At 33.1% G+C, this 14248-nt stretch overlaps 2 protein-coding genes across 4 annotated transcripts in view; both read left to right on the top strand.

The window, feature by feature from the left end:
* Position 1: 1 nt before the first annotated feature.
* eIF3g1 (eukaryotic translation initiation factor 3 subunit g1) lies at positions 2-1538 on the top strand. Of its 2 annotated transcripts, none has more exons than XM_034334954.2 (3): positions 2-160; positions 453-899; positions 979-1538. In XM_034334954.2, the coding sequence occupies exons 2-3, from the start codon at positions 455-457 to the stop codon at positions 1389-1391; spliced, it is 858 nt and encodes a 285-aa protein (XP_034190845.1). In that variant the 5' UTR covers positions 2-160; positions 453-454; the 3' UTR covers positions 1392-1538. The 2 variants fall into 2 exon arrangements, with proteins under 2 accessions (XP_034190845.1, XP_076548356.1); XM_076692241.1 differs by having other exon boundaries at positions 27-188.
* Positions 1539-8252: 6714 nt separating this feature from the next.
* Nep2 (M13 family metallopeptidase neprilysin 2) overlaps positions 8253-14248 on the top strand; it is a 46105-nt gene continuing 40109 nt past the window's right edge. For both annotated transcript variants that reach the window (XM_034334815.2, XM_034334816.2), the window contains exon 1: positions 8253-8655. In XM_034334815.2, coding sequence (XP_034190706.1) covers positions 8510-8655 — 146 coding nt within the window. In that variant the 5' untranslated portion in view covers positions 8253-8509. The remainder of the gene's footprint in view (positions 8656-14248) is intronic.

The raw sequence follows: 14248 nt of genomic DNA on the forward strand, positions 1-14248 counted from the left end.
ACCACCAGAGCTGCTGATACTCCAACTTACCACATGCGGAAATTCTTCCATTTCAGCTGAATTTCATTGGCATGTGACAAGATTTGCTTTCTTGTCACTTTTATACAATATTTGTGTTCATATCAATTCTCGTGTTTGCATCAAATTGCAATTGTTTAAAGTAATACATTTGACATACATATTTGAAGGTACTTGTGAATGGATTGAGTGAAATTGAAATTACACAGAATTATTATTCAGACAGTAACTGTCTTCATGTTGAAATACATAAACGTTTTTGATAGTAATCGCTGTATACAAGAAAAATTAAATCCTTTGGTTATTTTTAATACTTACTTGTGTTTCAATTGCTTCATTATGACTCAATAATTTTAACAGCATCAATTTTCTTTTGCAAATAATAATTGATTCCACTGCATAACCTACATATTAGTCATTTGTGTGAATTTTAGACATGCCTGTAGCAGAAGCAAAATCCAGTTGGGCTGATGAGGTAGAAGAAGAGGGAGGAGCATTGCCTCCGCCTTCAGAAACTTATGAAAATGGATTCAAAATCCTTACTGAATATAAATATAACCAAGATAATAAAAAAGTCAAGGTAGTTCGTACATACAAGATTGAAAGACGCGTAGTTTCAAAGTCAATTGCTGTACGTAAAAATTGGGCTAAATTTGGAGATTCGGCAGATGACAGGCCTGGACCTAATCCTGCTACTACAGTTGGCGGTGAAGATGTTTTCATGCAATTCATTTCCAGTAAAGAAGAAGAGAATAAAGTTGAAGAGGATAGTCTTGATAAATTGAAGAGTATGGGAGATAAAGGTGTAGTTAAATGCCGTAATTGTAATGGAGACCATTGGACATCAAAGTGTCCCTACAAAGATACAGTTCTTGCTGGAGGTATATTTTATTCTTATAAATTGATTCTGGATAAAAATGATGTTTCATGCTTATTAATTAAATGAAATGAAATTATTAGGAAAAGTACCAGATGATAAGAAACCGCTTACTACTCCTGGTGCTCCTGGAGCAATGGCAGAATTGAAAACTCAAGGTAGCAAATACGTACCACCCGGTATGCGCGATGGTGCTAATAAACGCGGCGATTCAATGCAAATGCAAAGGCGGGATGATACAACGGCTATTCGTATTTCTAATTTATCAGAGAGTACTACAGATGCTGACTTGGAGGAGCTTGTCAAGCCATTTGGTACTGTTCTTAAATTTTATCTTGCTAAAGACAAGCAGACAAATCTTTGCAAAGGTTTTGCATATGTACATTTTAAATATAGACCAGATGCTGCAAAAGCTATTGCAACACTTAATGGTTATGGTTATGATCATCTTATTTTGAATGTAGATTGGTCAAAGCCACAACAACAAAGTAATTGAAATTATTAATTAAAAAATAATGCCATCTTTAATTCAATCTGAACTGTCTCATTCGGTATTATATAAAACGAAAATACATATAACAGTTTAAATATAATTTGTATTCTTAGTATCTTTTTGATTAAAAATAAATCTCACACTACTGTATATTGTGTTTATTAATTGATTTCCAACAATTCCTTTAACTAATCATTTTGTAGGAGTTCGTGCCTTGCGATCTGAAATTCCATGAATTCCTGTCCCATGCTCCAAGGCTACGTAGTTCCCATACTATTTTCATGTCAAATACCTACATTATTATCAGATCAAAATAAAATAAGACATCAATATAATTGAAACGAGTTCTCTGAACCCGGGGAAACCTATTATACTCGGTACTGTACATTTATTTTAGTATTGAAGTTTTAAACTACACAATTTTACATTTCCATCAATGGCAATTATTTGCCGCCCAATTTTGTCCAATCAAAATCGCTGTTACAGGCTGCGTGCGCAGGTCTGACACGGGTATAGTATCAATCAGTGTCAGTTCGTCTAGTGAAAAAGCACTAAAGGGGAAGGTGCGAAATGTGGTGTAGTGCATCAGTCTTCTCCGAAACTTTGTCCGTCTTTCACGTGTCTGCAACAGGTAAGATTAAAGAGTGCAAAAAACAGAAAGAAATATCGAAGAGAAGTCTTAATTCTTGATCTCTGACATTAATTCGGCGTTTTCTTCATAAATACGTGAGTTGACAATTTTTGCTCTTGCCGCGAATGCACAATAAGAGTGGAACAACAGAATCTGAATTATTTTCTCTTTTATATCGTTAAGTTCCTAAACATTATCGAATGTTTTTAATACTGTTTTACACAATTTGTTGTTTTTAATTTAATAACGTTCTTTCTCGAGCGTCGTAATATTATTCCTGTTTAGACCTGTTCGTGTAAATACTTGCTTAGGTATCGGCCAATAGAGGAATATACCGAACAATGCCGAGCGGTGCCGATCGGTCTTCGGTGGGAAAGAAGGTCTCGCCATTTCTCTCGCGAACGTCGAAGTGACAAGACGTGTTGAGAGCATCCTTCCGCATAAGTAGTAGGTACGCATTGTATCTATTAACTTTATTATTGTTGATCAAATTTTATTTACATAAATTCATATTTCTTTTTCATTACAGATATTTGATAGATATTGAAAGGTCGCCATGACACCTGATATGGGTTTGAATTAGAATTTCGTAAGAATTTATGGTAATTATTTAGAAGTTGGTCCTCCTCACCGATTTTCGTGACCTTGAAATATGTTGTCAAGGTCATCATTCTGAACAACTTTTCCCTATACATGTTACCGCCGCTCGGCCTTAGTTTGTCAACCTGTACCTGGAATATATTTGAAGAATTGACGATGCAATCGACACGAACGGAGTATGCCGTTCGCCTTGATTCTATTTGTACAATTTTTCAAATTTTTTGCGACTTTCTTGACGTCGTCATACGCGATCGTGATGTTAGGCATGAAACGCACAAGTTCTATTCGAGCACGGCACGTGTGCACGAACAACGACTTATATAAAGTCCTTTTTCATCCACGTATCAATTAGAGTTTCGCGATTTTTGTTTTTTGTTTTACGAATTTGCAAGTTTCGAGCTTTAGATATAAGTTTCAAGTGGGTGGACCGCTCGAAGAAAGAAGAGGCAATATGCCGAAGTGCCCCGACAAACTGTCTTTCAAGAGGGGTACTACTAATGATTTTGTATCCTTTTGCAAAAAAGGATGGGAAATCATTATCGTTACTACTTTGTCACTGTGCTTGCCTGTAGTTGTAGTTTTGTAATTACAGGGGAACGCAAATCGCGTTTTCAATTTACAATTAATGTTGCGAATGAATATCGATCACGGTTCAATTTAGTGTTGCGTATGAATGATTATCGCGATTTTTAATTAGTGTTGCGAACTTTAAATACCGCGTTTCCTTTCTGCATTGCTTCAAAATAGAATTTAACTTTTCAATGTTGATTGCTTTAAGATTTTTGAGAGTTTTGTTTTGTAATGTTGATTGTTTTAAGATTTTTTAGAGTTGTGCTTTTTGATGTTGATTACTTTAGTGTTGCCAATAAAAAATTCACGGTTTGAGAATCCCCTTGTTTGCATTTTAATTGCATATCTGTTAAAGATAGCGTTGCGAATGACATTAGCGCGATTGTTTCCCAGTGTTGCGACTTATAAATACGCGATTGCTTTGCATTAGTTTATAGAGTTCCCTGTTAATTAGTGTTACGATAATGAATATTCGCGGTTTGCATTAGAGTTGCGATATACGATGAAATGCCCAAAAACGATGCAGTGGAGTTGCCATAGTCTATAAGGCAGCTATGGACCAGCTGTAGAGGTACAGCCTTGGATTGGCTGTACCACTTTTTTAGATTAGTGTTGCGTCTTACAAAATTCGGTGGATTTGAGTAGAGTTGCATTACAGTACGCGTTTTCTCCTTTATTTTTTTTAAGCTTATTGTTAGCGTTGCGCATAATGGAGCAGCCTTCACGCGTACGCTGTTGTATTATACGTATAATTAATGAAATTAGTGTTGAGAATGAATCGTGATTGTTATTAAATTTTTCACTTTTTTGCGTTTATTAAATTAGTGTTGCGTGTAATTTCGATTTGTTTTATAGGATTTGCTTAGGAATTGCTCTTATGGGCAATCAAACTTTTCTTTTCAGGTTCCCTTGTACCCCCGCTCCGCCCCCATCTCTTTCTCTTTTCTTTTTCTATGTTTGAAAACTTTGAGCATTCGGTTGTTGGAAATACTGTTAAATAATATATGAGTTTAATGTTTTCAGAGTATTATTAAATGCGATAAAGTTTTAAATAGAACTTTATTCAAAGAACTTTATTTAAAATCAAAATTCATTTTATTTTATGATGATTGGTGATCAATTATTTCAAGGAATATTTGTTCATTTGAAATAGCTTATTAAATTTTAATTCTATTTTATTTAAACAAACGTAGTGGATGATTGTTGTTCGAGTTGTTCAGTTTTAATTTTTGGTCGCGATGTTTTGTTTCAAGCTTACGGAGAGACTAATTAAATTACTTTTATAAATTTTCAAATTCTTTTCCTGAAAAGCAAAGTCCACTCGTGATTTTCTTTCCAGTTTTTCCATTTACAATAAATTTGCATTGAAAGATGTATTGAATAATATAATGCAATAAAGTCAAGTAGAGTCATGGTTGTGCTTACGTATATTGCAGTAAACGACAGTTGTTTCAATTAAAATATTATGTGCTATTTGTCACGAAATGAACTAATATTAAATACAATAAAATGAAATAATTAATGTTCTTAACTCAAATCACTTAACACAAATATATATTTTTCTAAATTTTTTCTCTTTATTTTGGTACTGAAGCTTACTCTTAATTTATATTTCGTATCAAATTGATTTTGAGTTAACAACCACTTTGACTTTTGTAAAATTTTATTGTTACTAATATATTTTTTTTCCACCTATTAATTTTTCTTGTCTTTATCTGTATTCAATTAATCAGTTTTTGTTACAGAGAAATATCTCAACTAATTAAAGTAATGTAAAAATGATTTAAAATCGTACCTAATCCTTTTTAGTTTGTTTCAGGAAATATTCTAGTAAGAATCATTGAACCAACAAATTTATTACAGGTATTTATTTGTATCCCTTTAGATTTTTATATAGGCAGGTTGTAAGTCTATGATTAAGGTAATATAAACTTTATTTATTTTTTTAAAAATTATGTTTAATTCTTTTTAGTTTGTTTCAAGAAATATTCTGGTAAGAATCATCGAACCAACAAATTTATTAGAGGTATTTGTTCATATCCTTTTAGATTTTTATATAGGCAGTTTGTAAGTTAATGGTTAGGTAGGACTATTATATCTTATGGACCCGAAAGTTAAGTAATTGAATAAGTATATAAATAAGTTTAATCACTGCAGTGTTTAATTAGGAAATTTTATATTTAAGAGGATTCTTGTCATTATACAAGCACTCGTATTCTTAATATTTAGATGTAAGACAGATATGCAATTTCATATTACTAATTACAGATCTGTAATCAAAATGAAAAAATTGTATAAGTAGCCAGGTAGTAAATAAAGATAATGCTCCTTTTGTTGTTCGTTTGCATAACAATCGAAACGTTTTGCAAATGTGCATCAAGAGGATGATGTTATTGAATGAAAATAAAAATTTGCATAAATGGAAGGTGGATGGGATGAGTTAGGGCGGGTCTCCGAACCGCAGCAACCTCCCCGTGGTGAGACCTAGGCAATCGTTATTATTTGATGACTAGTTAATAACTGTATCATTATTTCTATGGTATATTTATTAATTATGCAGTAAATAATACGAGGGAATTGACTGCGAAATTTATGCTTTTTTTTCTATTTAATCTCTGTTATATTTTTTTCAGGAACTACGCTTTTGAGATTCTAAAGTGTACCACATTGCAAATAGAATTTTACGGAAAGAAAATTAATAATAATGAATGCATGGTCAGTATTGTTTAATTATGTACTTATATAGTGCCGTAGAATATGACACTTTAGTACCAAAAACTATGTCGAGTTTGGTATCATTTTAATCGGGAGTTTTTCACAAACAGTTTGATAAAAATTTCATAAAAATGAACCAAAAATAAAAAAGTTTTAATCTTAAATTTTGATTGCGTTAGGATTGTCTCACACGAACACGGGTATTTATAAACTTGCTTTTTTTCTTCAATTCTCGGCTGTGACTACATCAAAGGTGAGCCGAACTCCCTCGAGAAAGTAGTTTCTTTTTGTAGTTTCTCTGGCGACACGTCAAAATTCGTCTAACGATTCGTCATACATAATATAGCTATCGTAGCATACGTGGGTCATTTAGGTGCATACGAAAAGTGACGCGGACTAGGTTGCTGCTATAACTGAGATGGCGCTTAAATCAGTTTCTCTTCAGCTTAATTTTCGATCAAACGTGGGCTGTTTTACCGACGCAGAATTCGGAGTTCGACCTCGAGGCTTGCATTTCATTCCAGCACTATCTATTCAAAAATAGCGGAAACTACTCGACAACTTACGTTTCACTATGTACTGTGCACCGATGACAAGATGTCCCATGAGAAGCACGCATTTGCATTTGTCTCATGGGACATCTTGTTATCGGTGCACTATACCTTCTGATAGATAGTGCTAGTGTTCCCTTACAACTTGTAAAATTACTGAAAGAAAGAAATATTGATCGGTAAGTTGCCAAGTAGTTTCAACCGTTTTTGTATAGATGACACTCCTATAAAAAATGAGAACACCCTCAATTTCTTCGATGTCCGAAGACAGAAGACAGACTGACGCGCTTCAATTTAAAGGGGCTAATTTATAATAGTGACTATAGATACAAAAAGGTTATATGCTTTGTTATTAACAATGAGATTTGGCAACACTAGGCTCGAGGTACTGACAATGAGTGATCACATTTTTACAATCACAACCCCTCGAAAATAAAGATATGTTAGTCTTGTTGGATCTGCAACCATTGCTTATATTCAAACATGCAATAACATGAAAAAAGCGTTTAAAAATAAGATTTAAACAACTTTTGCATTAATAGCATAGCATAGTTTATTATTTAGTAACAAATAACAAATTATATTCGTTTCAAAAGATATTTGATCATTAGTCACTGAATATTTTATTCATCTATGATCTACTTCTTTCTATGATAACTATGATTTTTAATAGTACAGCTTCAAACTAGTAATTTCATAATTCTTTATCGAAGTTCTATAACATTCCTTTAAGCAGAAAGAAGACCGTTATCTTTTCCTTTCAATTACAATACCCCCCTCGATTTGCATTACTATTATTGCAAAGATACTTAACCTTGGCCTTCATCTTCGCCACAGAAGATTTCACCCTGGTCGATGATAATTCGAAGTGTTCGTATCGTTCATTTATGACAACCCGTTAGCTGTGGAAACCGGTTTCATTAAAGTTTTTACGAGTCAACGATGTGAAATCAGAAAAATTATCACTGTTCAATAAGCGTTTGCAAAATATCCCGTTGTTCTTGAGAAAAAATATCGAGTGACTGGTTTAAGCGTGGAAAATTCATTTTTTATCCTTGAATAATGAACAATCATTCGTAGCTGTCACATTAGTTAAAGAAAAATTAAAAAGATTCTTCTTATTTTTGTGATCCCTGAAATCGTTACTAATGTCACACATTGTCTATATTTTATTTATCAAAGAGAAGAATGTAGATCTATAAAAGTCTCAATCACCACTCGTTAATTGACCTGTTCTCTGTATATATAAATACAAGTATAGTCATCAGTTCTCTGAATTACTAATCAACTACAATCATCAACTGATTTATTAAACGCCTCTTTGACATTCAATAAAATTTCTATACGGAGGAATTTTATTTCGTACACGAGGTAAAAGGTTCACAAATTCAATCCTAAAATACAGTGGAATAATTTGGACCTTCTTCTGGAGTGGGCCTAGTCTCTTAAAGATTTCAAAATTTTAGAATTTTAGAATTTAAAAATTTAAAAATTTTAGAACTTTAGAATTTTAGAATGTCCAGATTTTTACCTTTAGTTACGCCGATGCTCAAGAATGAATTAAAATGGCATAAGTACGACATAATTTACGCGATGGAAAATTTCAATTCTTCGAAACATTTGGTAAGACTAATTTCCTGAAATACGTATCAATTGTTCTAATGATATGTATTACGAAGCGAATCTTACAATCAACTCCTCTGTTACGCTCGATTTGTTTAATATAATGGAGAAAATGAAACAATAGAGCATCGTTCTGGTCTTTCTTCTTCACCAAACAAAAGTTTGTTTTATGGCGTCATAGCGTGTGGTACGTTGTAACGTGAATTAGAAAAAAATTAACGCGACATCGTGTATTTAATCGCAAATACGCTTTACGTTTCTATCGTTTATAATCTTTCGGTAGTCGAAGTTGCTTCAAAAATACGATCATCGATCGAACAAATTATTCAGAGTCCTCGAAAGATTGGTTCAATCGATTTTATAGTGTGTCCGTGTCGCGTCACCGTCGATTTCCGTGTTTGTGACCAGCACAGCTTCCTTGATGATGCACAATGAATTCTGAAGAGCCAAACTTCGCGAACACGAGAACCCTGCACTTTCAGAATCTCGATATAAGCGAGAATGTCAAAGAAGAGAGCCCTCGGTCGGAACGGGGAAACATCTTCGACAACGTTTATAAATTGACCACCACAGACAGGTACGTTTTGTGTTTTATTTAATCGATGCAAAGGTAAAAGAAAGTTGTATGGTGAAGAAGAAAAGTTACTTAATTAATTATTGACATAAGTAGGATTTTTTCTGGGGTGGACCAGGTCCCATAGATATTTTAGAATTCTGGAATTTTGGAAGCCTGAAATTTAAAAAGTCATGAATTTTTTAATTTTGGAATTCTGGAATTTTTGAATATTTGAATCGAAAAATTTTGGAACTCTAGTATTTTGATAATCCGGAATTTTGGAATTGAAAAATTTTTTAATTTTTTAGTTGAAAACCTTTGGAATTCTACAATTTTGGGAATCCGGAAAATTGGAATTGAAAAATTTGGAAATTCTAAAATTTTTTGGCCAGCCACACTTTTAAGGGGCCAAATCCACCTTCCCCCCTACTTACTTACATTCAATGTGTTAATAAATTAATAGATCAATGAACACTTTATTAGCTCCTACTATCTTTTCTTAACAACTTCCATGAAGGTAGATATCTTAAAAAACACAGTAACCCCTTTTTACGATATTTTTCATCATAGAATAACATGTTTTCCGTGGATAACAATCATTTAACTTTTCTACTTAATGAGAGAACAAACGATACTTATATGCATAATATAAGCGCCAGAGATGAAAAATACATTATTTTTGCGAGAAATTGTAGAAAGGTTAACTTTTGCTTCTTTGTTTTTCATGAGAAATACAGGAAAAGACCTCCTATTATTTAAAATATGTACAATCTGAATTTCAATCTATATTTAAATATATTTAAATAATCCCGCGATGTTATATACAGTGTGTCCCGCGTAACTGGAAACACTCCATTATTTCCTAAACTATTAAAGATACAAGAAATTGCTTTGGTGGTCATTGCATGGTAAGAGGGGGCAACATTTTGACGTAGACGAATTTTTTTTGCATTGTTATTTTCAAAAATATAATGGCAAAGTTTGATTTTTTAAATGGAACTATATATTTTTCTTTCGATCATTTGATAGCGAACAGGACCCCTGCTGATATTTCCCACTAAAGTGAATTTTTCCCGTGAAAAATCTCCAAATTTGTTAGTGCAATATCTCGAAAACAAATGAAAATCAAGTATATACATGCAAGCTTAATGAATTCGACTTCAAAAACACTATCAAATGATCGAAAGAAAAATATATAGTTCCATTTAAAAAACCAAACATTGCCATTATATTTTTGAAAATAAGAATGCAAAAAAAAATTCGTCTACGTCAAAATGTTGCCCCCTTTTACCATGCAATGATCACCAAAGCAATTTCTTGTATCTTTAATAGTTTAGGAAATAATGGAGTGTTTCCAGTTACGCGGGACACACTGTATAATAGTGATTTTGAATAACAGAATCGTTAATGAGAAGAAAATAAAGTCATTAAGATGTTCCTTATATGTACGTACTAATTTAACGTTAGTGATTCTCATTTTAATAGCATTAGGCATCTCACAATACTGCTAAATAACAATTTCAATATTTCTATTCCAAATGAAGTTTCAAAAAATTAAAAATACAAACTTTGCAATGTTCAACATATTGCATTTATGCAAGTGCATCGATGCACTTATGAAGACAAAAATTTTCACAAAATTTCTTTTCCTACAATTTTTTCTAACTTCGCTTGGAATAGTATCGTACAATAATAAATTTTCAAGCATTTTCTTGAAACTGAACCCACGCAACAAAGATTTAGAGATATTTATATAGATTCATTTGAATATCTCTTCACGCGACCAAACTTCAAGTTTATCTCCCTCTAAATAGTACTTTTTTTTCCATTGGTGAAAGGAAGAAATGACTGCTTTCGAAAGGAGTTATCAGACCTTTTACGACTCATTTGAAACTTCAATTTACCTCATTAGCATCACCGTTGGTATTTCTTTATAACGGAACAGTAGAGAGTGCATTCGAACACGAACTGTGCAGCTTGCATTTTACGTTGAATTCGATGACCAGCAAAAATCAACACGTAAATCAGGAATTAATCTCCTTCTTGTCGTATCAAAACAAGAACGATTAATTCTACTGTAGAATTTTTTTAGGTTACTTCATACATGAATGGCTTTTGAAATACAAATGTTTAATGAATAAATTTTTGATCTTAAAAATTGATGACACGAAAGTTAAGTACATATACTTTTAATAGTTTTATTTTGTTTAAACTCAAATAAATCAACTTCAAACGCCAATGAAATGAAAACTATGGTCAGGAGTCGTTTATGGAAAGATCAAAGCTAGCTTTAACAAACTAAAGTCAAATCACTGTTGCAAATTAATCCCACAGCATTCGTTTAGATATTAGAAAGGCACTGAACAGATTAAACTTTACATCACTCGTGTTACGTCTCCGCGATGATAAACGTGGAAACGATCAAAGGTTACTCGGAAATCCGCGGCTTTTCCTAAAATATCTCCTTTTTTTAACCATCTTCGAAAAGGAGCAGGTTACTCAATTCGATCAGTATGTATTTTTTTATTTTTTTTTGTTTTGCATACACTATCGAGCTCCTCTACGTTTCTTTCTCACGGCAGACATCAATCGCGCCACGACATAATGAACAACACTTATTCTTGATGAATCATTTCTTCGATGAGATCTTAAATTGGACACCCACGAAAACACTTCTACGATGTTCGACAGGTTTTCATGTGGATGATCGATCATCGTGTATCGAAAATCATCTCGTTCGAATACGACAGACTGGATAAGACGACGAGGCGTTTATTATGCAAATACGAAATAATAACCCATTCGTTCGGACAGATGAATTCTGTGATATAACAAAAGGAAACTGTGATAAATTCCAAAAATAATTATTGTTATCAGGGACAAAGTAATCTGTCAAAATACTGAAAATATTAGCCCTTTGACTGCTATGGACGCATCGATGCATCGGACTATCGGTGCAGACTATGGATGTGTATCTGCGTCCATGGATTATTTCTTGTATATACTATTCATAATTAAATAAAAATTATCAACGCATATTACTAATTACACACCATATATTATTACATTGTAATGATATGACAAAACACTGAAAAAGAGAAACAAATAAAAAAATGAATTGAGAAATGAAATAGAATAAAAAGAAAAGTAATAAGTGTTATTGACTTGATTCTTATTTCGTACAGACAGAACGTTCAAGCCTAGAATTCTCAGTAGTCAAAGAGTTAAAAATTATTGAACGCTATCAGAATTGATAAAAAAAGTGAATAATTTTGTGTGCTCCAAAGTAAAGTTCAGCCAGTTACTCATTTTCATTTTAAAATTCACTGGGATTTATGAGTACACGTTGAACTTGATCTCAATTCTATTGTTGAGCATGGTACATCTAATCCAAGCACGGTTAGATCGTTCAATTGCTTCGTAAACATCCTTTAGTTGGTAGAATGGCAGCATATGTCTGTTGTGCGTGATGATTAGGGAAGCAGCGGAGACACGAATGAATATTCATCGCGTGGACTCACGGTGAGTCCTGTTCGTGCACACGGGCCACGAAATTACGCGGTTCTAACGCAAATTACGATTTACGTAAGCTTTATGAGCGACACCGAGGTTCGAAACAACAAAAGTGAAACGAATCGTGAAAAGCAAGGATATCCTACGACGTTTCTGTCAGATCGTCTAATTACGTGCGAAATTGAATTCTGTTAATTACCAGTTCCGCGGCTACGGACAACTAGTGAAATTGCCCGTGCTAATTGTGTTTAGAGCGGTGAGTACTGATTAGCGTGGATGAAAATTGGCTGAATAGTTCTTGTAAAAATTATCTTGAGTAAAATACCATGAGATTGGCTATATAAGGAATCTAGTATAAAACTACAGTAGTCTTTACGAATTTTTAACTTTTATCTTTCATTTCCACTTCTATCCTTTCTCTTCCCTCCAAATAAGAGCTTAGAAAATTGAAAAATTTCCCTTTTTCTATAATCCTATCCGCGGCAATATAACGAGAGTCTATTGTGTTGTGTATAATTAATATCTCGTCTTTTAATCGCAGAGAGTTAATTTAATTAACGGTAGAATTTACAATACTTAAAATTCTTCGCAAATGCATGTACCATGTTTATTCAGAATAATTTTCGTACAAATATAGACATAGGTACTTAAAATTACCATTTTGTCGTTTTAACCTCAACTAAATATCCGTTTTCCATAATATCCCTTTAAATCATTCGGAAGACCATTTTTGAACCCATACCAAACATGGTCGGTCTTTAAGCCACTATACCGTTCTGTCTCATTAAACTTGCTAATCAGTCTCATTTGTCATCGAAATACTTTGAATGTTTCGGCTGGTCGACAACGCAAGGTCCGTTTGACTTTCTGGGAAACGTGATTAAAATACCATTATATGCTCCTTCAAATACATTTCACGAAACGATCGTGGAAATTTAGATAACGATATACTCCACGTTCATTGGTTTCCTTGATGAAATGTCTGATAGGAATCGGCCACGATTTGTCATCGATTTTGCATGCAGCGGACATCAACGGCAGACGGGTTTTAAATTAGTCTCTAGTAAGAACGATTAAACATCTTTTCTCTTTTTTTCCCATGAAAATTCATTATATGCATTATGGAAAGAACGATGTCCAAAAGTGGCCAAAATTTGCCCATCATATAAATGTATGAAATTAGTCTATCTTTATGTTTTTGGACCTGCTAATTGCGAATATGACACTTAAAATTGGTCAAAGTTTGGGGAACTTTGTGAAAATGCATTTTTCTTTGCATAAAAATCTTGTTTTGAGGGAAGCGTTTCCGTACAACATTTTGGACACTTTTTTTGCTTTTAGAAGATTACGAATTTGAGATCAAAAGTGTTTCATTACATCACGTTTTCGATGTAAGTTTAAAAGAAAGTTTAAAAAGTGAAAAGTGTTTTTAACCGTTTATGAAGTAATGTAAATTATCTCACGAATCGATGATTTTATTGAAAAATTTGAACAAAAGTTGCATGGCTTGAAGAGAAATACATGATGGAAATGTGGATTTGACCTTGAGTGACCTTGTCAAAATCAGATCGAGGTCATTAATGGTTTTTTAAATGGAAACCCCTATTTTTTATTACATATTTTTGCAGCTTATCTCGAGAATTTTCTAAAACACTAAAACACAATAAAGTTACGTTTTATTGAGTACTCTTCGAGTTATAAAGCTTGTAAAGGCAAGATCGATCACTGATTCGGCGAACTAAGGCAAAATCGGAAAATTCGTTATCTACGGAAAAAACCTATCAAAATGACTTATCGCTCTTTCAAAAGCAAAAAGTGTCCAAAATGTTGTAATGCTTCCCCCAAAACAAGATTTTTATGCAAAAAAAATGCATTTTCACAAAGTTCCCCAAACTTTGGCCAATTTTAAGTGTCATATTCGCAATTAGCAGGTCCAAAAACATAAAGATAGACTAATTTCATACATTTATATGATGGGCAAATTTTTGCCACTTTTGGACACCGTTCTTTGCAGAGGTAGACAAACTTTTCGGATGGCACGTGTAATATTACTATCTATATTACCATCGTTTATGATGTCACTTGAATTTCATTAATTTCA

Source organism: Osmia lignaria, chromosome 14 (genome assembly GCF_051020975.1).
Source record: "Osmia lignaria lignaria isolate PbOS001 chromosome 14, iyOsmLign1, whole genome shotgun sequence".
In the NCBI taxonomy this organism is placed as follows: Eukaryota; Metazoa; Arthropoda; class Insecta; order Hymenoptera; family Megachilidae; genus Osmia; species Osmia lignaria.